The sequence below is a fragment of the Dufourea novaeangliae genome, unplaced genomic scaffold (assembly GCF_001272555.1).
Source record: "Dufourea novaeangliae isolate 0120121106 unplaced genomic scaffold, ASM127255v1 scaffold48, whole genome shotgun sequence".
Lineage (NCBI taxonomy): Eukaryota > Metazoa > Arthropoda > Insecta > Hymenoptera > Halictidae > Dufourea > Dufourea novaeangliae.
Genome location: NW_015373938.1, coordinates 1,097,260 through 1,121,125, shown reverse-complemented (window position 1 = coordinate 1,121,125; position 23,866 = coordinate 1,097,260). Strand labels below are relative to the sequence as shown.

The 23,866-nt window shown below is 37.4% G+C and overlaps 1 protein-coding gene across 3 annotated transcripts; it reads left to right on the top strand.

Annotated features, from left to right (window-relative positions):
- Nucleotides 1-347: 347 nt before the first annotated feature.
- LOC107185557 lies at nt 348-23,332 on the top strand. Of its 3 annotated transcripts, none has more exons than XM_015573259.1 (6): nt 348-482; nt 4,994-6,127; nt 14,121-14,461; nt 15,756-15,919; nt 21,651-21,835; nt 22,944-23,332. In XM_015573259.1, exons 2-6 carry the CDS (start codon nt 6,023-6,025, stop codon nt 23,238-23,240), a joined length of 1,092 nt encoding a protein of 363 aa, XP_015428745.1. In that variant the 5' UTR covers nt 348-482; nt 4,994-6,022; the 3' UTR covers nt 23,241-23,332. The 3 variants fall into 3 exon arrangements, with proteins under 3 accessions (XP_015428745.1, XP_015428748.1, XP_015428747.1); XM_015573262.1 differs by lacking the exon at nt 348-482 and adding an exon at nt 533-561; XM_015573261.1 differs by lacking the exon at nt 348-482 and adding an exon at nt 1,267-1,311.
- Nucleotides 23,333-23,866: the final 534 nt, after the last annotated feature.

Below are 23,866 nucleotides of genomic sequence, written 5' to 3'. Positions count from 1 at the left end.
ATTTTGATCTCAAACACTTTAGTACACATTCATAATTGGGGACTTAAGCATTTGCTTAAGAATAATTAGTGACTATGAATCCCGGCCTATATGATTTTACCGTTTATTTCGCTTAATCTTGCACTAGGTATGCTTCGACCCGCCATAAACAGGATTCAAATATCGCGCCGTCGAGCGAAGCCAGCAAACGATTGCACTTTTTATCGTCCCGAGTTCCATTCACCGTTACAAGGTTGCGCTCCGGTCCTCTGGCACCTCGTTGCTCGCGGCGCACCTCACTTTGTGCTCCAGTACACCCGCTATATGGGGTCGGGTCGCGTTGTTTTTCACTGTGTTCGTGTCCGATCCGTGGTTTCGACCCAGTTTCACGGACCTAGGTGAACCTTTATGCAAAAATGTGAAACAGTTGACCGTTCGTGTACAAAGTCTTCGGCTCGGAAGACGAATCAACTGGTACGAGGGTTGCGCGATACGCTTTCGAGGTAAAAAGATGGTTCCTTCGTGCCCGATTGTCTTCCATACTAGCTGTCCGTGATTGTGGTCGCACGGGATATACACTATGTACTTACTCTCAACGAATCCTCAACTATCCAGTGATTTCCAGTGATATCGGGTACCAGCAGATTACCAGTTTCGTTTCCCCCTTGTTCCCTACGTGAAAGTGTTCGAGATCTATGTCCCCCGGATGCATAATACAATTACGTTGCCCTAGGATATATGCATACGTGTATACACTTTATCTACTGTCAAGAAGTTTCGAGGATCGAGATGATGCACAGTGGTTGATCACTTGTGTCCTTTGCCATACCCCTATCCCTACGGTTTATGGTGTAACAGAACAGTTCGCAAAAGGCGATGAAAAAAACGAGAAATAGCAGAAATTGGACGATGATTTTTAGTGGAATATCTCTCTGTAGATCTTTACTTTCAGTGCCCTATATTTCTCTGCGCGCGATAGGATCGTACCAGTCGTCGTGGTTCGGAGGAACGGAGTGTTGTGAAGCCTAGGAGGACATTTCTGGTAGAATCGTGCAGAGGCAATTTTTCATAGTATTTTGCTTTGTTCTTTTCCATTTGTGGATACGTGAGAAATGTTTTCGAATACAGCGGAGATGACAGGAACGTGTACAGTGAATGCACGAAATATGTTTCACCCACGAGCATTGTGCAGGCATTTAATGGACCGGACGAACGGGCGTAGAGACGTAGAAAGGACATAAAAGCGTGAGAAGTACCGTTTGTCAAAACGGTCGCGAGCCAGCGCGACGATAATTTGCTACGTAAACTGTCGCCCCGTACACTTAGTTTCAGGTCAGTTACCAGTTCTCCGTCGTCTACGTCGACGACGTCGTCGCGGAGAAAATGCTAAATTGTTCAGCGGAAAATAGTGATGTTCGCGTGACGTTCAGTGGTATCGAGGTCGGGACGCGTTGTTGTTCCACGGTGAATAGAAAATGAGAGCATAACGAATTCATTAGGCCGCAACGCAAATTAAATAGACGCTGGATTGCCTTGGACCGCGCCTGGACAAATCTGAGTCAACTGAATCCTTGATTTTCTAATGAAAGATTTTTTGCAACAGTTAATAATATAGTACGTTCATATACGAGGACGAATACACTCTGATCAACAAATACGCAGATATTATGACATGGCATTGACAAAATGAAAAAACTGTCCCCTCTTTGTAAGGTCATTCTGTATTTAAATGGACATTGTGATTCACTGGATTTGAGATCTTCTTGTGCATTCAAACAAATGGGGAATGTAAAATATGAGTTTGTATTTCAATATTGCTTTAATTGAGTTATCCCTAGTGATTTAATTAAAATAAACACATCTCAATTGTTCCCTAATGTTTTGAATGTAAAATATGAATTTGTATTTCAATAGACGGGGGTAGGCTACAAATATTTAAATTATTATGACAAGGTATTCACAAAATGAAAAAACTCCTGTTGCTTCATTGTAGGGTCATTCTATATTTTTAAATGGACATTGTGGTGCATTAGATTCTAGATTTTCTTGTGCATTCAAAACCAGATGGGAGTTAGAGCAGAAAAAATAAAGATATGTTAAATACTTTTTCGTTCTGTATATAAGACAAAATAAAAGAAATTGATATAGATCTGATTTTGGAGATGTTTATGTTGAATATATCAAATTCATGTAATACTAAATTGTTTAACTGGGAATATAGCCACTCCCAAATTTTGCATAAAATGTCTGTCAATAATATTATATACCTCATGAAAAAATATGTAAAATAGATCCAAGCATTGGTGCATTGAGATCTATGAATAGGAATATTGTTTCTCCTGACTCTAAAATTCCATTTCTGTCAATACTGTTGTATTTTTTATCCAAAAATACATCTGTTGGGTCTACATTGGATAGAATTGTTTTTTTAATGACATTTTGTATAGGGCCCATTGCTAGGTTAGGACCGAATATAGGTTATGACTTTTGGTTGCTGGATTACAAACGTGGGATCACTAATTAATAGTCTACACCCATTTTAACACCTTAAAGTTCCTTATAAACTCTCCTAGACCGAAATAACAGACCTATATATGTTAATGATCGCTCTGTTAATTTGTTCGATACAATTAATTAGAAATTTAACGAAAACAAAACTACGAAACTTCGATTCAGGCTTTTGCCTCGATTAATCGCTTCTATGTACAATTATATTTTTCTAACCCTAAAAGTGTCCATATAGCAAGATCGCCAAATTCACGAAATGTTGAGTTTCAAATTTTCAATTTGACTTCAGAATTTCTCTCTTATGCACAGTGTGTGCGTGTGTTCGGTGTTTTAAAGGACTTACAATCGCTGTGAAATAAATTCTGAAAGACTCAAAACTTGTGCAAAAGTTTATAATACTACATATATGAACCAGTGAGTGGCACAGTGATGTGAATAAAAAGAAATCAGTAGGTATGGCAAGAAGTAGGGAAACGTTTAAACGAACCAGGTAAGTGTATAATTGTATATGATTATTACGTAATAATTAGAGGAACCGTTTCATATAGAATTATACCTTACACCGGTAGGACACGATTTGAATTACCATTTTTTTTTAAATGTAAAAGTTGATTTTACATTGAAAGACGAGATTTCAGACCTATGTCGATCAAACGTCTTTTACTCCACTCGACTCGTACTATAAACCTCTAAGTTCAAAATCCTTTTTTTTTAGCACCCTGTGTAATACAGCAAGGAAAATCCACAATTGGACTGATTATGGATACACTGCACAATCAAAGTGTGAAAAATAGATTTTTACAAAATATATATTAGAAAAAAATGTTTTGTAAAAATTGATTTTTACAAAATGTATGATATAGACTTTTTGCAATTAATTCACAAAGATTGGAGTCAAACAGAAATTCGTGCGCCTTTTTAAGACTTCCCGGCGATTCAATAGAAAATAATAAAAATCTCGATAAATGTTACGAAAACATTTAACTCCACCGAGTTTTAAATAATACGCGATAAATGCATAAAATTTTCAATCCAATTGTAAATTTTCTTCATACTCCAACTTTTCAGCTAAAAATTTTGAAAAGCACTTGGACAGTCTATAGTGGGTTTTTACCGTAGCATTTCGCAGAAAAGAAGAGCGACGATGGTTAAAGAATGAAAATACGGGGACGAGATGTTCTTCATTGTTCGGATGTACAAGAGCGTGACTTCCGATGTGAAGCAAAAAGCGACGTGTCACACGAAATTGACGGAAAATCGAACGCGTCCAACCAGGAAACGAAACAAGATTCTAGTGCGTTTGCCGAGAGAGAGGAGGAACTATAAATAAGGTGCAATCGAAGAACACCGTGTACGCTGACTCGTGGATTGGAATGAAACTTTGTGGATTTATAGAAGGATTCAAGACAAGAATAACGGTACATATGTATCATTCATGGCCAACCGCCCTTTAAGGCTGTGAAAATTAACCTCAAAGCCGAAGAATAGGCACTCTCATTTTTTCGCGTGTAAGTCTTAAGGTACAGGAGACAGAAAAAAATGTTTCAAAAAAGTTGCCGTAATAAAATTTTGAAAAAAAGATTTTTTCTTAAAAAGAAAATTTTAGAACACTTTTTTCAAAATTTCGTTATGGCAACCTTATAGCACGTATTGTATCATTAAACTTTCGTTTGAAATATTTTTTTCTATGTCTTGTGCTTTAAGACTCACGTGAGAAAGTGAGAGTATTTATTTAATTTGAAGGTTAGTTTTCACACCCTTAAAGGGCGATTGGACGCGAATGGAACGTACCGTTATTCTTGTCTTTGCGTAAGGTATTTTTCGAGTACATATTGGGAAAATAATATTTTTTTTGTACTTAATATAACTATGTGAACAAAGGCGTATTATTATTATTATTATTTTGGTGCCAGAATTAATCGAAACTTGTAATTTCTAATAATTAATGTTAATTGACCTCTTCAGGGACAAATTTTTTAAGACCAGAAGAAATATTTTCTTAATTTTTCAACTGCACTTAATTAAAATATACGTATAAATATTGACAACAATCAATTAATAGAATGCCCTGTCTTGTTGGGGAATTTCCTAGTGACTACATAATTACAATTTTGGAATGATGCTTGAATGAAAAAAAAAATTAAACGTACACATATGTGCCAGTATCCCTCAAGAGGTTCAACATTTGTATTAATAGAATTGTTAATGTATATTTATAATGCCGAAATAAAATTGTTAAATTTTGTAACGTCTGGAATACAATAAAATCTAGCATTGTTCCTTTAACGTACATGTAGTTTTTTTTTTGTTTTTAACCTTAAAACTCCGTTGTCCAATCACGCATATACTGACTACTCTCACAGGCCAATCTGTTTTGTGAGCACACTAATGCGCACAGATTAGCGGCGACACTGAAGATAAACGAAAAAAAAAAAACTACTATTCAATGATTCATTTCGAGTCTCTGAATCAAACACAATCGTCACAGGAGATTTCTTAATTACAGGTTTCACCTTACGCCTCGCAAAGAGTACCGAAGAACAAGCTCGCAGCCCATCGAACCAGCCGCTCGAAACGTCCACATCAAGACCTCACGGATTTCTTCCCCGGGCTTAATGACAAGGAACGAAGATTGCTGCTGCTCGCTTTCTCTCTGGAACCGTAACTCCCCCGTACCACGAAAGACCGCCTAAACCGTGAAAGCCAGGCGCTAACTACAAGCCTTAGCCAGTCGTTCTCGGTCAATTTCCTCCTGTAATCGGAATCGAGACCAATTAGCCTGCCTATTCCTAAGACACCGAAAGGTTGCACAAAAAGAAACACGGAAATTGGGGCTACGAAACGTGCCGTCGAAGCGTCTACAGAGAGGAAAGAGTCTAGGGCCAAATGAAAGATTAAAGCCTGGAGTTGGAAACGAACGAAAGCCTTTCTGACGGACACAAAGGGGGTCCACGGTGTGTCTACTGACGAACATATATTCACTGCAACACGGGTACCAGCAGAGATAGAGAGTTAAAACCGAAAACTTGGTTTAAGTGGGTATGGATATGCCTGTGGCTCTAGGAAGAAGAACAGAAACAAAGCATCCCGTATAGAGATTTTTAGGGACATACAGACAGCGATTTTTAGAGTGCCTCGTTTCTACGGGTTCTAATGTAGGAGGGTGGTGAGGGAAAGAAACGTTTAACAGCTACCATGTGGGCATGATGATAAAGCGAATGAGGCGTATATAGAAGAAATGATAAACACAAGAAGAGAGGCGTTGATGAAGAGAGGAAAACAAAGGGGAATAAATGAGACGGGTGACGTGTAGATAGCGTTTGTGTTGTGAAAGAGATAGACGTTCGCCAGGGGGAGGATATATTGTTGTGCGGTACAAAGTGCGTGATGAAGAGAGGTGGAGAACGGTGAAGGGGGGAACCCAGAAGCGTGGAAAAACTGGTGCGGGTTTAGGATAAGCGCGTGAGATAGCGGACCGCGTGAAAGCAAAAGGGAAGGTGGAACACCCGTAGTGTCCGATGTTCAGAGGCGTACGATGGCCGGGGCTCTGTCCGAGAATGCCCCGAGACCCGTCAGTGTCGTCACGGTAGGCGGTGCAACAGCCGATAGTGCCAGGAACAATCACCTCGCTGGGACCCAGGTAACCAACTTTTTTTCTGTCGTGTTCACGTGTTACTTGTTATCTCCTGGGACCGGATTCCCGCTGTATACATATACAGGGTGCCTCGGCTAACTTGATCATCTCGAATAATGACTTAACGGTACACTTTATGAAAATTTTGAGGCGTGGAACTGAAATGGCATCAAGGGGACACATCTTATAATGTACGTGCTTTTTTTGTGATTGGAGGCATTTCAGAGATTTCAAGGTCGTCTTGATTTTTTTTCACGGAATGACCAATTTTTTGTACCACAGAACGATAGAGTATCAAATTCTGCGTAAACATGTGTTGACCTTCATACGGCTTAAACGTAATAGTTAACGAGATATTTACAAAAGAATTTTTAATACGTACTTACTATTTGGAAGCTATAGGTGCTTGAACTGATGCCCCTCAACTTCAATACAGTGATTATTTTGTAAATATCTCGGTAACTATTGGGTTTAGGACGTATGAAGGTCAACACATTTTTACTCGGAATTTGATACTCTATCGATCTATGATACAAAAAATAGGTCATTCCGTTAAAAAAAATCAAGGGGACCTTGAAATTTTTGAAATGCCTCCATCCACAAAAAAGCGCGTACGTTATAAAATGTGTCTCTCGATGCCATTCAATTTCCACCCTTCCAAATTTCCATAAGTGTACCGTTACGTCATTATTCGAGGTGATCAAGTTAGCTGAGGCACCCTGTATATTACAGTAAAAGCGTTAATTCAGTAAATGTGTACATTTCCTAATCACTGTATGTGTCACTGTAAAAGCGTGAAGTTTAATGAATGTTTACATTTCCTACCAATGTATTGCACTTACTAGCTGGTTAGTACATGTATTCACAAAAAATTATATTTGTACTTTAACTAGTAAATGCATACATTTACATTTTTGACATTGATTTATAAAAACATATCCTAACCTAATTTATGTTCTTATATTGATTAAATAAAAACAAGTAATTTTCGTAAAAAAGATCCCCAAATTATCAAAAAAATTGTTATTTTTTCAGTTTTCATTTTTGTCCTTTAAATATACCTATATCTTGAAAAATGATACTTTCGATATTATGCTTCTTCTAACATGCTACAGGAAATGTATGCATTATCTAGCAAATGTACATGTCAGTAAAAGCATGAAGTTTAGTGAATGTATACACTCACTAGTTAAGGCATGCATTTACGTGCAATTTTAGCAGAAGTGTTAACTGAATATAATTACATTTACTATGTAGATAATGCATACATTTCCTATAGCACGTTAGTAAAAGCATAATTGTTGAAAGTGTAATGTTTTAAGACAGGTATACTTAAAGTAAGAAAACCTTTTATAACAAAAATTGGTTGCTTTTATTTAATAAATATAAGAACATAGGTCAGGTTAGATTATATTTTTATATAATACCCTTATACAGAAAGACACAATATAATGTAGCACATTGCATTTATTAGTAAAAGTATAAATTTAGTTTCTTGTGGATACATTTATTAACCAGATTAGTAACTGCATATGTTACAGTAAAAGTATTAATTCAGTAAATATATTGTGGGTGGAATTTGCCCAGAGTCCTTTCCCAGTCAATATATGCACTTACTGATCTGGTTAGTAAATGTATTCACAAAAAATGAAATTTATACTTTCACTAGTAAATGCATACACATTTATCATCTACAAACAAGGGTGCATTCATAATTTCAATAAACACTTTTGCTGGTATTTGTTCATATGAACCATACAACCTATAAATATTGGTTTCAACAATGGCCTTTCAACCCTTTAACCGTCTTTGACGAGTATACTCGTCATCAGGAAATGACCACTTTTTGGGTATTGACGAGTATACTCGTCATGTAAAAAAATAAAAAAGCTTTGACTATAAACATTGAAATTTTAGTAAAAATTGAAAAGTATAGTTCTTTTATTAAAATAAAGGAATCAAATTGATTACAGAATTACATCGTTAAAGGGTTAATGCGTTTACCATGGAGCTTATTTAAGTTACCTTTCCATTTTACGATTGCATCATTCGTTATTGTAATTTGTATTATGGCGACGGTCATCGGTGACCGACACTGTGTGAAATGGGAAATCACTGACTGTACTTTGATTTTTGTTTTATTTAGAATCTAACAGAGTATTGAATATGGTAATCAAATTTTTCTCGGATTGCAGTTTCTGGAAATTAAACTAAAAAAAATCTACATGTACATAAAAATACACATAGTCTACTTATTATTCGTTGCATTTATTATTGAAACGTTATTTACAATAATTCATGAGGTGAAAAAACATTTTCTATAGACTACTTATTAAACATTCGAAGTTTTCAATCAATTTCAGGAAGTAGGAATAATAATATTAACTAATACTTTTCCTTACCATAAACAAGTAATAAAATAAATTAATTCCAGTACTGTCAGTTCAATTTTTCTGACCGCTTTAAGAATATTTCCAAAAACATGAGATGTTTTAAAACAATTGGTTCTATATATTTAAATGATGTTCAGCGGTAGTACGTATTCAATGAGATAATTTTCAAATTACAAATCAATTTCTGTATTACAATGCAACCACCATACGTATACAAGATACTACATGTTTTTTTCTTTATTTGTTGCTGGTTCACCAAAACCAGACACCTACAACTTCAGAATTAAATTTTGAGATATTTTATGATCAATTAAATCAGAATTAAATTTTGAGATATTCGATGATGAAATATTAATTTTATTCAATTAATGAATCTTATTAATAAAAAGATTCTCTAATAAAATTCACAATCTTTTAACTAATCTTCGTATGGTTATATGAAACATGTCTTACACAAAAATTCTTTTTACTCTTAAAAAAAATTCAGGTTTGAAAGGGTTTCATTTTTGTTTGCTTCCACTAGATACCGTTCGCACGCATCTAGTTATTTTACTTCTCCGTGCTTGCAGCGACATCTATACGTCGCCAGTTAGTTTCCCTTCTATCAGTTGCATCTTCTAAGTTATTTTTCTGTTGACATTTAACCTCTTCTCAGTAGTGTCTGTTAGGCCTTCTACATTATGTCTTTGTACCATTCCATATTTTCCATATCAAAACTTTTCACTGGTATTTTTACCCGATTTCCCCTTCTCATATCTTTTTCCATACTACAAACGCGTCATTAACCTCTTAACGGATACTGGCACGTATATGTAAATACATTTTAGTTCTTCTTTCATTCAAACATCATTCCGACACTGTAATTAAATATTCAACAGGAAATTCCACAATAAAAAACGATAATCTACTAATTGATTGTCGTTAATATGTGTAATATTTTAATTAAACGCAGCCGAAGAATAAAAAAAAATATTCTTTCTAGTCTTAATCAATTCGTCCCTGAAGAGGTTAATACTTCCCCGTGTAAATGTATAGGGTGAATGCACCAGTAAATGAACACTATAAAAAAAACAAGTAAATTAAGTTACTAAACTAAGCAAATGATTAAACATGGTTTTGCTCAATTCCATTGGTTAGAAATGTTCATTCACTTGTGAAGTCTGTATTTTTTCGTTTCAATTCAATTAATTATATTTTCCCAATTTCTCAAATCGAAATCTCGTTATAAAAAGTCAGATATTCAAAAATCTAATTTTCATGTGTCAAGTATTTAGTAATATCATTACGATTTAAAATTCAACTTTAATATTTAAGAAAATCTCTTAAATGTTCATTTATCGGTGCGTTTACCCTAGTTATTTTTATCTGCTAGGAAGTAAAATCTATTTACATTCGTTGAAAAAAAATTCTTTTATCTTACGAACACATTACCTGATGCTACTTAACCTATTAATACCGACGTAAATAGTACTAGCTTAAAATTTTCTCATAAACTACTGTACAGTAATACCGTTCGAAAATCCAATGGAAAGACAAACCTTAGTCAGCGCGAGTAACTTAACCATGTCTATATTTGTTTTTACAGTAAGCGTATAAACTGTCGACAAATATATGGATATGAACCGGTTCCTTCTTGCACCATCTTTTCAGGCTTTTAATTATTTCCTTCATCTGTGTTTTACTGGGTGGCGAGCCGGATATCGACGACGATATCGACGAGAACGACGACGACGTGGACGTGGACGACCCGGACGATGACGTAGACATCGACGAGGACGATCTCGGACGACCCTCCGTGTCCTCCATATCCCCTTCGTCCTCCGAAACATCATTCTCCGCGTCTGTGCACCTCGACAGAAATTCGTTCACGTCATCCTCGGTCGCCTCTTGCCCATTTATCATCCCGATCACGTCACGTACAGTGGGTTGCAACGGGTCCCAAGGTTCTTCCTTCACCATAACCTCTTCGGGCAACGACTTCAGAATTTTCTTCCAAGAATTGTACACATCCGAGACGGTAATCGCGGACCAAGCTTCGTGCAACATATTCATACAATCATTAATCGTATAATTAACATTAAACATTTGCTGCCCGTTGGCGGCGGTGTACACCTGCTGCAACATTTTCTGTCGAAATATCATCTTAGTCTTCTGAATAACACCCTGTTCCATGGGCTGTAACAGAGGGCCCGTGTTATCCGGTAACGATAGAATCTCGAAATTTTCATCTTTATGAAACTCTTTCGGTATCATTCGTCCCTGATCGCTGTCCACTATCAGTACAACTTTCCCAAACCCACAGCTCTGGAGCTGATGTTGCTTGACAAACGGTTTGAAATAATTATTATACCATGCTAGAAACAATCCCTGTTCGATCCACGGTTTCGGTTGGGACTGAAAAACCACTGTCAGGCCGTCCTTACCCTCCGTAGATGTCGCTAGTGTCTCGTATTTATGAACAAACAGGGGAGCAAGCTTATGGTTCCCGGTGACATTAGCGCAGAGGCCAACTGTCACACGATCCTTCTTCAGTCTCAGGTCCTCGATTCTTCTCTCCTCGCTACCCAGAGGTGTCTTCGTGGGAAAAGTCTTCCAAATCAGACGTGTCGCGGCCATGTTATAAATATTGTCGTGTCTGATGCGCTCCTCCTCCTCCACGCGACGCACGAAACTTTCGACGAACCGTTGGGCACCGTCGACGTCGGGATCGACCTTCTCACGCGCCCCTAATACGATCCCGTGACGGTATTTGAATTTCTGCAACCAACCGACACTCGCTTTGAAATCCGACGGCCCGCCAATTTCACGGTTGATCTCCATCGCTTTTTCCATCAGCACCGAATTCGTGATCGGCTCGTCGGGGTTCCGTGCAAGAAACCAATTCTGAAGACGGCTGTCGAGCTCCGCGTTCACGGGCAGCCGTAAAACTTTGCGTCTACTCATGTGGTCCCCTTGCTTCACCGTGTGGCAGAGTGTCGTCTTGTTGCGTCGTATACGACGTATGGTGGTCGCGTGGACGTTATACTCGGCGGACAGACGCGACACCGACGCGCCCTCTTCCAGTTTTCGCACGACCTCGTATTTCTCTAATATCGAAAGCTTCTTGTACAGAGGCACGTGTGGACATCCCTCGTCGCGCGGAGTTCTCTTACATGGCCGTCCGTCGAACATACGGGACGGGGGATTCGATGGGAGAAAATATTCGTTCGAGCTGCGTGTGGAAACGGGGGAGAGAACGACCTCTGCGAACCGACGTCGAGCAATATACTGCGTTCTCTCTCGTAGCGCTCGTCCCCCTCCCCCCACCACTTCTCCCCAGACGCTCCGATACCGCTTCTTCTACCATCCCCACCACTTCGTGGGAATTGATCGGGGAGAGTCCCGCTTTCGGTCGGTCATTCGGTTGGCGTCGAGAGCATCGCGCTCGTGTGTTGGGTTTTTTTTGGGACGACTTTACTCCTGGGCGGCGGACCGGGAGAAAAAAAAACGACGCGGCATGCTGGGTCGCTTTTGATCTCTCTTGGAATTTTCATTAGGTTTAATATTGTATGTTGAGAATTTTTGTGGAGCATAGAGAAATTAAATAAGCACGGTAGATGCACTAGTAAATGAACACATACCTGTAAATGAACATTATATTCAGGGTACGGCATTTAAGTTGACACATGGAGATATCATAAAAACAAAGCATTTCGTTCAACAAGCAAGCAGTTGTTTCGTTTTGAAGGGGAAAGAGAATGACATTATGTATTTCTAATCTGGTGAACGTTTTGAAGGTCATCCGAAGATCAACTTCGTTTTTCTAAATGGGTATTTATATATTTTTTAATAGATCATTAATCCACGCAAAAAAATAAACAATTTTTGTCTGAAACGTTTTCTTATTTCACCACCATTTTTAATGATATTTAGCAAGATTTAAATTCAATAATGAATTCCTTGTCGCGTGTTTATACATGTACGGGTAAACTTTAAATTAGTATAAACGAACAGAATACTTTCAGAGACATTGACAAAGAAATTCTGTTACGTGCTCATTCGTCTTTTCTAAAAAACCTTGAAAATGCATTGAAGTTGAAGGTCGTCATTTCGAGCACTTATTCATAATAAATTATTTTTATTTTGTTTCTGTATCGATCAACGTCCTCGCGTTCTTTTAGACTAATTTAAAGTTTACCCGTACGTATGTAAACACGTGACAAGGAATTCATTATTGAATTTAAATCTTGATAAATATCTTTAAAAATAGCGGTGAAATAAATAACGTATTATTTATTTTTTAAATGTAGGTATCCATTTAAAAAAACGAAGTTGATCTTCGAATGACCTTCAAAACATTTACCAGATTAAAAATAAATTATGTCATTCTCTTTCCCCCACCAGAGAACTTTTGTCTAAAATACTTTCTTATGAAATGCATTGTTTTTATGATATTTCCAAGTGTCAACTTAAGTACCGCCCCCTGTACAAAACGGAATAAATTAAATTATTAAAATAAGCAAATGATGAAATATTGATCTTTTTCGGTTCCTTGTTTCATATTCAAAAGATTTTCATTGCATTGGTTGGAAGTGTTAATTTACTGGTTATTGTTCATTAATTAACTGTATTTTTTTCAATTTTTTGTAATTTAAATAAACTACACTTTTCCAATTTTTCAAATTGAAATGTATATGTTGTAAAAAGTCGATGTTTTAATATCTGTACCCTTTTTTAAAATGTATAGATTTCAATTTAAAAAATCGGAAGACTGTAATTAATTAAATTAGAAAGAAAAAAATATAGATTTTACCAGTGAATGAACAATTTTAAGTAAATGAACATTTCTAACTAATAGCGCGAAAATTGTTTGAATACGAAACAAGGAATTGAAAAAAATCAATATTTAATCACTTTCTTATTTTAACCTCTCGACGGATACTGACACGTATCTGTACGTGTAGTTTTTCTGTCATTTACTTGGATCATTCCGTAATTGTAATTAAACATTCACTAGGAAACTCCCCAACAAAAAAGGATATTCCACCAATTGATTATCGTTAATATTTATAAATGTATTTCAATTAAATACAGCCGAAAGAATAAAGAGTATTCTGTCTGGTCTTAATAAATTCGTCCCTGAAGAGGTTAATAATTTAATTTACTCATTTTTATATATAATGTTCATTCACTCGACAGGTCACCGTATGTATTTTTTTTGTCTACACTCCGTACGTTGTTATAGTATAGCAGACCCTCATATTACACGGTGAATACGATTCGTGTTTGTAGAGCCCCCTGATCGATAAGTGTTCCAAGGCTTTCCGGCTCTGACGAGGCAAGGACCTCAGATGTAACGCTGATTTTTTAATGGAGTTTAGCACTGTGTTAGATCGTGGAATTCTGAAGCCAATAATATTTGTTTCAGCCGCATATGGCCATTAGTTTATCAAATATTTAACGTTCAGTGCCGAGAAGCCTTCGAACACTCATCGATGATTTACTGTACCTCCTCCTTTTCGAAGTCAATCTATAAGACTACTAAATAAGAGTCTTAGGATACAAGATAAACAAGGCTTTGTATTCTAAGGATTCTAATCAATCAGTCTTCTTGGACATTTTTCCAGGAACCACGGGAGAATGGTCGGTCGTACACATCGACGGAGGCGCAGACAGAGCTGGCCCTCCAAAGCGGTCCGGAGGCACTCGAGGATCTGGACGGGGTCCGTGGGGCCCGCAGGAGAGAGAGGCGGATGCGAAGGCAGCACCGTCGAGCCCTGAGATCATGCTCGATGCCACCTTCTTATCCAGGCACGTCACCGGGATGTCAGGCCTCTACTGCGCCGGGAGTGCCGCTGGTGACGCCACCTAGAGGGTTTCTGCATCCCCCACCACCGCATTTGGGCCTTAGGGGACTTAGCCTAGGTTTGCCCTTCCCGGTATCGACCAGCGTCTCTGCTTTTGGCAGGTGAATGATCTACCAATTTAACATAATAACATGAGGTATAGGTCCTGGAACCGATATAGTGAGGTCTTAAAGCCGTAAGTGAGGACATTAATACATGTAACCACATCCAGGGTAGTCTTATAGAAGTATTATCGTGAAAATGCCAGGCTGTAAACTTCATTTGTGCATTGATATTAAAAACTTCTGCTGCTTACTAAATAGTAATTGGACGAGCGGAGCAAGTACTTAATAGGCCATTTCTTGCACTTTTGTGATGAGTAATATGCCTTTCACGATTCACATTGGGTCATTCCACGTGAAATCGAACATTTTTTTGAGAGACATTTCGGATTTTGTTGACATTTGGATATGTTGTAGTCACATTGAAAATTTGAAAAATAGATGATTTTACAGCCGTTTGGAGTATAGTGTCAACGTTTTTTTTAATACATTATAACTCTTAAATTAACAGACTGATCAAAATGAGCTTTGCGGGTGCTCACAGTGGAGACATAAGAGTACCTCATAAAAATGATTTGAGTTAAGAAAAATATTATTTATTTCTTTTGCAATTGTTTTAAAGAAATGCAATGTTATAATAGCGGGGCACTATTTAAAAATGAAAAAAGGAGGATATAGTCCTATTTGTCCTCTGTATGGACTAATTTAGAGAAAACAGGGGTGTATCTTTATACCTTAGTGGTTTCACGCCACAATATCCTGCCCATGTACTGTACGGCCCTGGGTGTAGCTTATGATTTCACTATTTCGGTTCTAGGTAGGGATGTTCGATTCCGATTTGATTCTTCAGAAGATAGCTTTCCTTGGGTACCACATCACTGCCATTTATAACACATACACTTTCAGTAAAAAGTATGGGACCAGAATTCATCATTGCTGGAACAGTAACTTATTACAGTAAATCTTCGATGAGTGCTCGAACACTGACAAGGAGAGGTCCCCAGGTGTAACGCTGACTGTTTAATAAGGTTTACCACAGTGATAAAATGATGTTCAGTGCCGAGGAACCTTCGAGCACTCATCGAGAATTTATTGTATTCTGTTACGATAAGATAACAATTACGGAATCAGTACATATACAAATCACTTCCCATCAGTTTTAACACGTTACCTTAATTAACTCTTTGTAGAATAATATTTACCAAATATATATACCAAAGGGAATCGATTTTCCGACGAATTCGAATCGGTATCGAACATCCCTAGTTTTAGGGAGTGTCCAATTGGAAGAAGGTGATTCTACCTGGAAAAAGAAATTGAAAATATATAAATCATGTTTATTTGTTCGTTACAGGGATGCAGTACCGAAGCAATGTTGCGGTCTCGGTTCCCCTCCGGTACGCTGGTCCATACTGGGCGTCGGCGTGGTGGGTCTCGTATGCGCAGGTGCTGGCGCTCTGCTTGGGGCACTCAGGGCTTCGGGCCGTGATCATATTGCAGTGGCGCTTTTAATGATCGGTGAGCACTAATACTTCATCCCCAGTTAGTTTCAACTCTCGTGGACTCAGGTCCGGTTAAATATTTTTTGTGACCCAGGGCCTCTTTCGTTGAAAATTAGGAGGGGGGAGGGGCAAACATTTTTGTAATGAAACACAATAAAATACATAATCTTCAAAAATTGAAATTTATTAAAAAAAATTTATTAATCAATTATTTCAAAAGGGAAACAGTTACCAAAATTTCACTCAACTATTTTTTGACATAAAAGGAAGGCTTATTGTTAGATCGGGGCCTCCCTGGAAAGAAGAACCCGGGGCTATAGCTCCCCCCCCCCAGCCCCCTTCCCATAATCCAGCGCTGCGTGGACCTTAGAAGTTTATGGGTGAGGTCCCACGCCCGCTTTAGATCCTCTTTATGCAGCATGAGTCATTTTTATTTTCCAAAGTGACTAGTTCCACAAAACTTATTACACACCACTCTCGAGTGTTTGAGTGTTATAATTTGAAAAAGTAAAAAAGTAGAGTCGGTTTAGCCTGTGAACAGCCCATATTGCGTACAATAGACAGTAGCAAATGACAAAGGTTTAAAAAAATGTTGCTTTTGACACAAATTGCATTCCACCTGTTAACTTAATACTGTAGTCAATTTTTCGTGACTTCCACAACGGTATCATTTGAAAACTGTTTATAATGGGTGGAACACTGTAGGGGAAGTTTGCCGAATTTGAACCATCATCTAAATTGGACCACTACTGTGTTAAAGGAAATTTGACTGAGTCGAAATATGTCCAGAGACTGTAATGATAAATGAGTTAAATTATTAAATAATTTGGAACAAAAGTCATCAATTTACTTATCCAAAAACTGCTGTTCGAATTTGTGTTCGGAGACTTTTACGAGTATTGTGTTCGTAACAAATAGCGGGGGCATTGATCGAGATGAATCCAGAAACGGGAGAATTATGAAATACGGAGCAGTGGCGGTAAGAATCCGGCCGCGAGATGGATGTTGGTTGGTCGGATCGGTCGATCGAGGCGCGCAATGAAAGTGGTGGGAGGATCGTGCTCGCAACGGTTACTTTCTAAATGTGGGCATGTAACCTGCGACCCGCATAGAATGGCTCTCACAATGGGAGAAAGCTTTAACCTACAGAGATCGACGTCTTACGCCCACACGTGGCGGGACCGTAAGATTCTGGGACCAGAAAATTCGTGTAAAAGAAGACAGATGAATAAATCGATCGACAAATGAAGATTCTTGAATCTAGGAGGTGGATCAGTCGTAATGGTTCCAATCGTGTTGGTTCCAATCGTGTTGGTTCCAGTCGTATTGGTTCCATTTATATTGGTTCCATTTATATTGGTTCCAGTCGTATTGGTTCCATTTATATTGGTTCCAATAATATTGGTTCCATTTATATTGGTTCTAGTCGTAATGGTTCCATTTATATTCGTTCCAATCGTATTGGTTCCATTTATATTCGTTCCAGTCGTAATGGTTCCATTTATATTCGTTCCAGTCGTATTGATTCCAATCGTATTTGTTTCAGTCGTATTGATTCCAGGGAATAATAGCTATCTTTGTGGTGGTGTGAAGAACAGAGCGCGGATTTTCTGAAATTGGAATAAACGCAGTTAAACGAAACACGGTTGAAGATGACATTTCTATATTAACAAAGTGGATTTTATTTAATTTTAATTTTCATGAATTAATCCAAAAAAATTTTGAATATGGGTTCGAGGTTACTGTTGAATTAAACGTGTCTCTTAACGCGAACGAAATAAGACACACAAACAACATATTTTTCGAACAAATATAATATTTGAAATTTAAATATTTTATTTTAATTTTAATGAAATTCTATCGTTGTTATTGCTTGTTGCCGTTACGATAGTAACAGTGGAATGTTCGAGTATAAAGTTCGAATATTTAAGGCAACACAAACGACAAAACATTCCGACAAACTGACTATATTCGAGACTCATGATGAAATCTCTTGCGAGATAGATGATAGATCTTTGCCACTTTCTGTCTATTCTCTTTTCATCCCGGTGCTTTATTATCTCTAGCAATGCTGTCTGTTCTATTCGAGCCCGTCCTTTCTATGTGCTCATTCCATTCTCTCCTACTCCCCTGCAGCGCTATATCGGGGCACCTTGCGCACCGCTGCGCGAAAAGTTTTAGGTTAGGTTGGGCATCAGCCCGGCGTTCAGGTAGAAGCAATTCAATTATCCTCTTACGCCCGGATACGCCGTGTCGCAGATTATCACAGATATTAGGACAGCGGTGAATGTTGCGTGACCTTTATTAACACTGCATTAAACAGGAATTCTATATTTTTATAAATAATTTTCGTTCGCGAGTGGCTGACACTCCAAACAGTTTACGTTAGCCTCTTAAGTGGACAGCATTTTTCCTGTTTTTTGTCATCTGGCACCATTGTTTACTTTGTTTTATATAATCTGAAAGAAATATGGCGATTTCGAAAGTACACTATCATGCAGAAGTTTAGGATCATTTATGATACACACTACTTTTAGGAAATATAATATAATATTTCTATCACGCTGTACTTTCAAAAAAGCTAAATTATTATCCACTGCATGGCATGACTATAAAACCACCCTAAAATTTCAATCCTTATATATTGTGGTTAAAATAAAAAGGATCACTTTTTTTGTAGGAAATATAAGCTATCCTTTTCAGGAGAAACATTATTTCCTAACAGAATTTTAGACATGACATACTTGTTTATAAAATTTTCACCTAAAAGGTCACCTAAAATTTTAGGGTGGTTTTATAGTTACTAATTGTTTAAACTTAGAATTATAGTGAAAATAGTATTGTCACGTGGTAATAAGAGTTATGTACTGCTGTATGAATACTTTTTGCTCTTACTGTACCACATCTCTTTCTTTTGTTTATATAATATATAAATATTTCTTTGATTTCTTGCTCTCATAAAATATATTACTATTACTATTGTTAAGAAGAGAATGTGATCAGTGAAATTAATTTAACCGAATGAGTAAATAATTTAAGTGATTCTGTCGTTGATAATATTTATTATCGTAAATTTCTCATCCTGGAATTATTAATAACGAACACGGCATTAAATAATGCAGAACGAATTAATATCCGGATTAGGATATTACTGTAGTTAGGTGTATCCGGGGAAATTCGTGATTTATGCAATATTATATCATGTTTTGATACGTGGAATATGCATTATCATAATATGGACGTGAAATTGGAAATGATATTAATTCAATCCCCGAGAGAAAATAGAAAAGTAAAAATGACTGAGACCTCATTTTTTTTTCTTAAAAAAAATATACAGTTTTATGTTGTTAATAACATAATTATAGGTGTTACAGAATTTCTTGAACGATATTTATTTCATTGAAAGAATGGAACGCCTGGAAACAGAAATGAAGAGAAAGAAGGAAACGTCACGTGCATTGTAATTTAATGATGAAAGTAAAATAGCGCTCGTAGCGTCGATATAAAGTATAAACGTAATGGAGTGTGTACAGTCGATGACAAAAATAATTCAGTCAGTTTAAACTCTGTCGAAAACATCATTACGATTACAGTACTTGTAAGATAAGAAATCTGAAGTATTGAAATAAACCTTTTCTCCAGGTTTAAAATAAAAACAAAGAAATCTGTAGTCGGTCATTTTGAATTGGTTTGATAGTGCCAGTGTTAAAATCTTTAAGTTTCTAATTAGAAATATGAATCATCTGTCTTTTGGGTGTACAATAATTTCTGGAAACCACTTTATAATATGAATCAGAGCCCTCCCGATTCTCCACGGCGACCGAATATAGCGGAGTCTCCAGTATCCGAACTCCCATTATCAGAATACCCAAATATTCGAACGTTTTGTTGTACGAAGGTTTCACCAAACCAAAGTACTACTATCCAAATGTTTTACTAAATTAAGGTTCTACTATCCAAACGTTTCACTAAACCAAGGTTTTACTGTAAAAAAATTCCACTATCCGAACGTTCTGTTAAACCAGAGTTCTACTATGCGAACGTTCCACTAATGACTAAACCAAGATTCTACTATCCGAAAGATCCATTATCCAAACGTTCTGTTAAACCAAGGTTCTACTATCCGAATGTTCTGCTATCCAAACGTCCCACTGTCCGAAAGTTCTACTACATCAAGGTCTTACTTAACCAAGGTACTACTATCCGAACGTTCCATTATCTGAACACTTACGTCTCCCTATCAGTTCGGATATGGGAAGATCTACTGTACTAAAATCATAAGACCACGCAGTCTAGCTAGTAAGGAGATAACAAAGATTTTCATCTCTACTTAAATAAATGAAATCTAGTGATTCTTCCATTATCCGAACACCTATGTGTCCCTGCCAGTTCGGATACGGGAGGTTGTGCTATACTTTCGTCAGCGACTGTACGTCGGGAGCAGAGGACGAGGAATTGGTCCGCGTTCAGCGAAGAAATTCCGGAGGCGGAAAAGTGGAAAGATTCGTGTGAGAGAGTGCGTGTAACTGCGAAAACCCCGGATAATTGCGTTTCCTCGGGAGGATGGTTTCTCAGCTCTCACTATTCTCACGTGCCGACTTTCGTGAGAACACGCGACAATGCCTTGACGATACCGTCATCTCTGGCACGGCGGATTGAACAGAAGTTCTCACACCAGACGATTTCGCACAGTTTATGACGCGAGCTTTGACGATCCTGGCCATGTTATCTTTTGATTTTGGGACAGACACGCTAAACAATTCTCGTAGAATTCTCTCATTGTTGGCGGAACAATATCTACGGGGTTAGGCATCTTATAGTGTACGTGAATGTAGTTTGGAATCACGAATAATCTGTAGAAATTGAAATTTAATTTTTCTTCTATTGTAGTTGGGTACATTAATATTTAATATTATTTGGTAGGTAATCCAGTAATGTATTTCTTTGATGAAAGGGCAATAGCGTTTAAACAGATTGTATTTTCCCGCCTTTCTGCTTGGTAAAAATGGCGTATCATGTTGTAGAATAATGAGATCGCGTTTTTGATATTTTAATAGTTAATTATTTATTGGCACAGCCAATTATTGTTGTTTAGTTTCTGCCACATATGGCGGAAATTGTTTCCTACGTGATCTAATAGGGGATACTTAAGATTTAAATAAATAAATAAACTTGAATATTTGAAGGTTGCAATTGCCATGTTACAGAAACACAGATAACCACATACAAAATATTTGTACTACAAAAATTTCCATCGTATTTGATAATTCATATTGAATATAACAGTCACTGGGTATACCAAACAATTTTAGATTACTACTGTAAAAAATCAGAAACTCAGATCTTATTCCCCAACATGCGACGCCATTTTTATCAGACAAAAGGGCGGGAAAATAGACAGAATTTGAACTGTGTGGTCTCTTATGGAAGTAACACTGGTTTGCCTACTAAATACTGATAATATTGTAACTGCATAAATAACAATTATTCAATTTCATCGTGATAGAGAATATCTAAATATTAAATATGACCGAAACAGAACAATAATTATATAAAAAAACATTATAGTGATTTTCAGGCCTTCTATAATAGTTCTCTATTGTCCTACTATCAACATCTATAAAAAAAAGAAACGAGGATCGTTAAGATCGAAACTGATCGGATTCTTCTAATCATCGATTTAAAATAGACTTTTTTTTCGAATTTCGTTATGTCCACTATCTCTGACAAGACGTGTTCTGTTACAGGCATAGGAGTGGTTCTGGTAACTGTGAGCGCTGTAGCGTGGCGAGTGACCAGTCGAGAAAATTGTGGCAGTTTCTTTGGTTTCACGGGGATCTCGGGCAGAATCCCGCCAGCGAGGCCAATTCATCCGTACGCTGCCATGATTTATCCGGAGTTTCAATTCCGAACGCCGCCACCGAGTTATCAGGTGACATTTCTGAAGTTTCTCCTGGCCATCGGCCGAAATTGCTTTTAGTGACCGTGCAATATTCGTCTCTAGATTCTTCTTATTATAATAATGGATGTTCCACGGTCACTGATGACAATCATTCTACGCGAAAGAAACAGTAGAAAATGTAGAATAAACTTTTACAGAGTATAATGACCTTGAACACTTAGCATACTTCTTTAGTATCCTTTCTGGATTGACAATTGCACCTGTGAATTCAGGGTACCGGTAGAAAAATAACTGTTGGATCTTGTACAAAGGTTTTTTATAAAGAAATATGAGAAACTAAAATGTTACAACTATTATGGGTGAAAATGGTTCATAGAACATTACAATGTTAGCACGGTTGCTACCATCCTCAATGGGACCTTCCATCAAAGATATAGGGAATCATTACACTGCGCATGTTCATGCATTTATAGCAAAATTTAACAAGCAAAATGCAGTAAAATAAAGATTCTAATAAAACTTACTGATATTTATATATTCCCATCAACATAACAAGACATTTAACATAAGAATTAAATTCCTATCTGATGTTTATATATTAACGTCTAAAATTCTGAATTTGCATAAACATCCGCCGACTAGTGATCACGAGTCCCCAACAACTCATGAGAATTCCTCATTACAAGACTGCGGATGTTTATGCAAAATCACAATTTTAAGCGTTGATTTGTAAACATGAAAATGAAATAGAAATGTATTTCCTGCACTAGATGTCTTATTACGTTAATAACAATATATAAATATCATTAAGTTCAATTAAAGTTCTTATTTTACTATATTTTACATATTAAAATTTCCTATAAATCTATAAACATCCGCAGGTCTATAAGAACAATATGTTTTGCAATTTTCACCTATAGTTTAAATGCTTAATCAAGGTCGAAAAAAATATAGCGTGATCTATGACTGCCAGTGTTGTAGACAATATGGCTGTAACAAACGTGTCAGACCCAATGTCCAAGGACTCATGAGAAAAGTCCTATCCTCCATTTTCTATTTATTTGTTCACTTGGAATGTTGTCGTGAATCCCAACTTGCAAGCAATTGATAATTTTTAATGCAATAAACTTTATTTCAGGCGAGCATGCAAGAATACAGACTCCGATTGCTGCTTCTGGACCGTTTGCAGCCGACGTCCTCGCCCCCGCCGACCTATAGGTCCAACGCCGGGAGTATCGTGACGCCCGGCACGACTAGAGAAAGCAGACCGCCGAGCTATTGCGCCAGATCGAACGTTCCATCGAGCACGAACGTCGCACCTTCGAAGAAGGACGCGAACTTGGTTAGGATCGTGCAGACCGAGTCGGAACCGGTGATACTCAGCGGGGACCAAACGCCCCCTGTCGCCGCTGTCGAGGTGCTGGCGCACCTCTGATCATTATTCCATCGTGATCACGGTCTCCGACTTCGCTGTTTAACGCTTTGACTGCCCGAGACTGGTCTCGAGTCCCCTGAGAACCGAACTGATCAAGTCCGTTTCCATGAATTTCTTAGTTTTCGTATTTGTTACATTTCTGAAATGGACAATTCACATTATGTTATCAGTGCATATGATATAATTTGTTTTTCGTAAGAAAGTTATTACTGTTGTTGCCATGTTGGTCCATGGAAATCGATATTGAGGATTTCGTGGAACATAACCTATCGTTTCATTGAAGAGAACGCAAAGTGTCAATTGGCAAATACTATCGTTGGTGATTAAGTGTTTAATTGTTAACCCTAGAAAGCTAAAATTCGTCGAAATTGCTATCATGGAGGATTTTCTTTTCGTCTGTAACGTTGTTACATGCATCGTGGAGGATTTTCATTCAATCTCTAACGCAGTATTTCTTTATTTCGTTTAAAGTATATCTAAACGACACGATTTTATAAAAATAACCTTAAACTTGATGATTTTCACGCACGACTGGCTTTAACGTTCATCGAAATGGGCTTAGCTTTCTAGGGATAACAGATACATGGACTGAATTCGGTAAATAGTATTGTGTTAACCACCTGTGG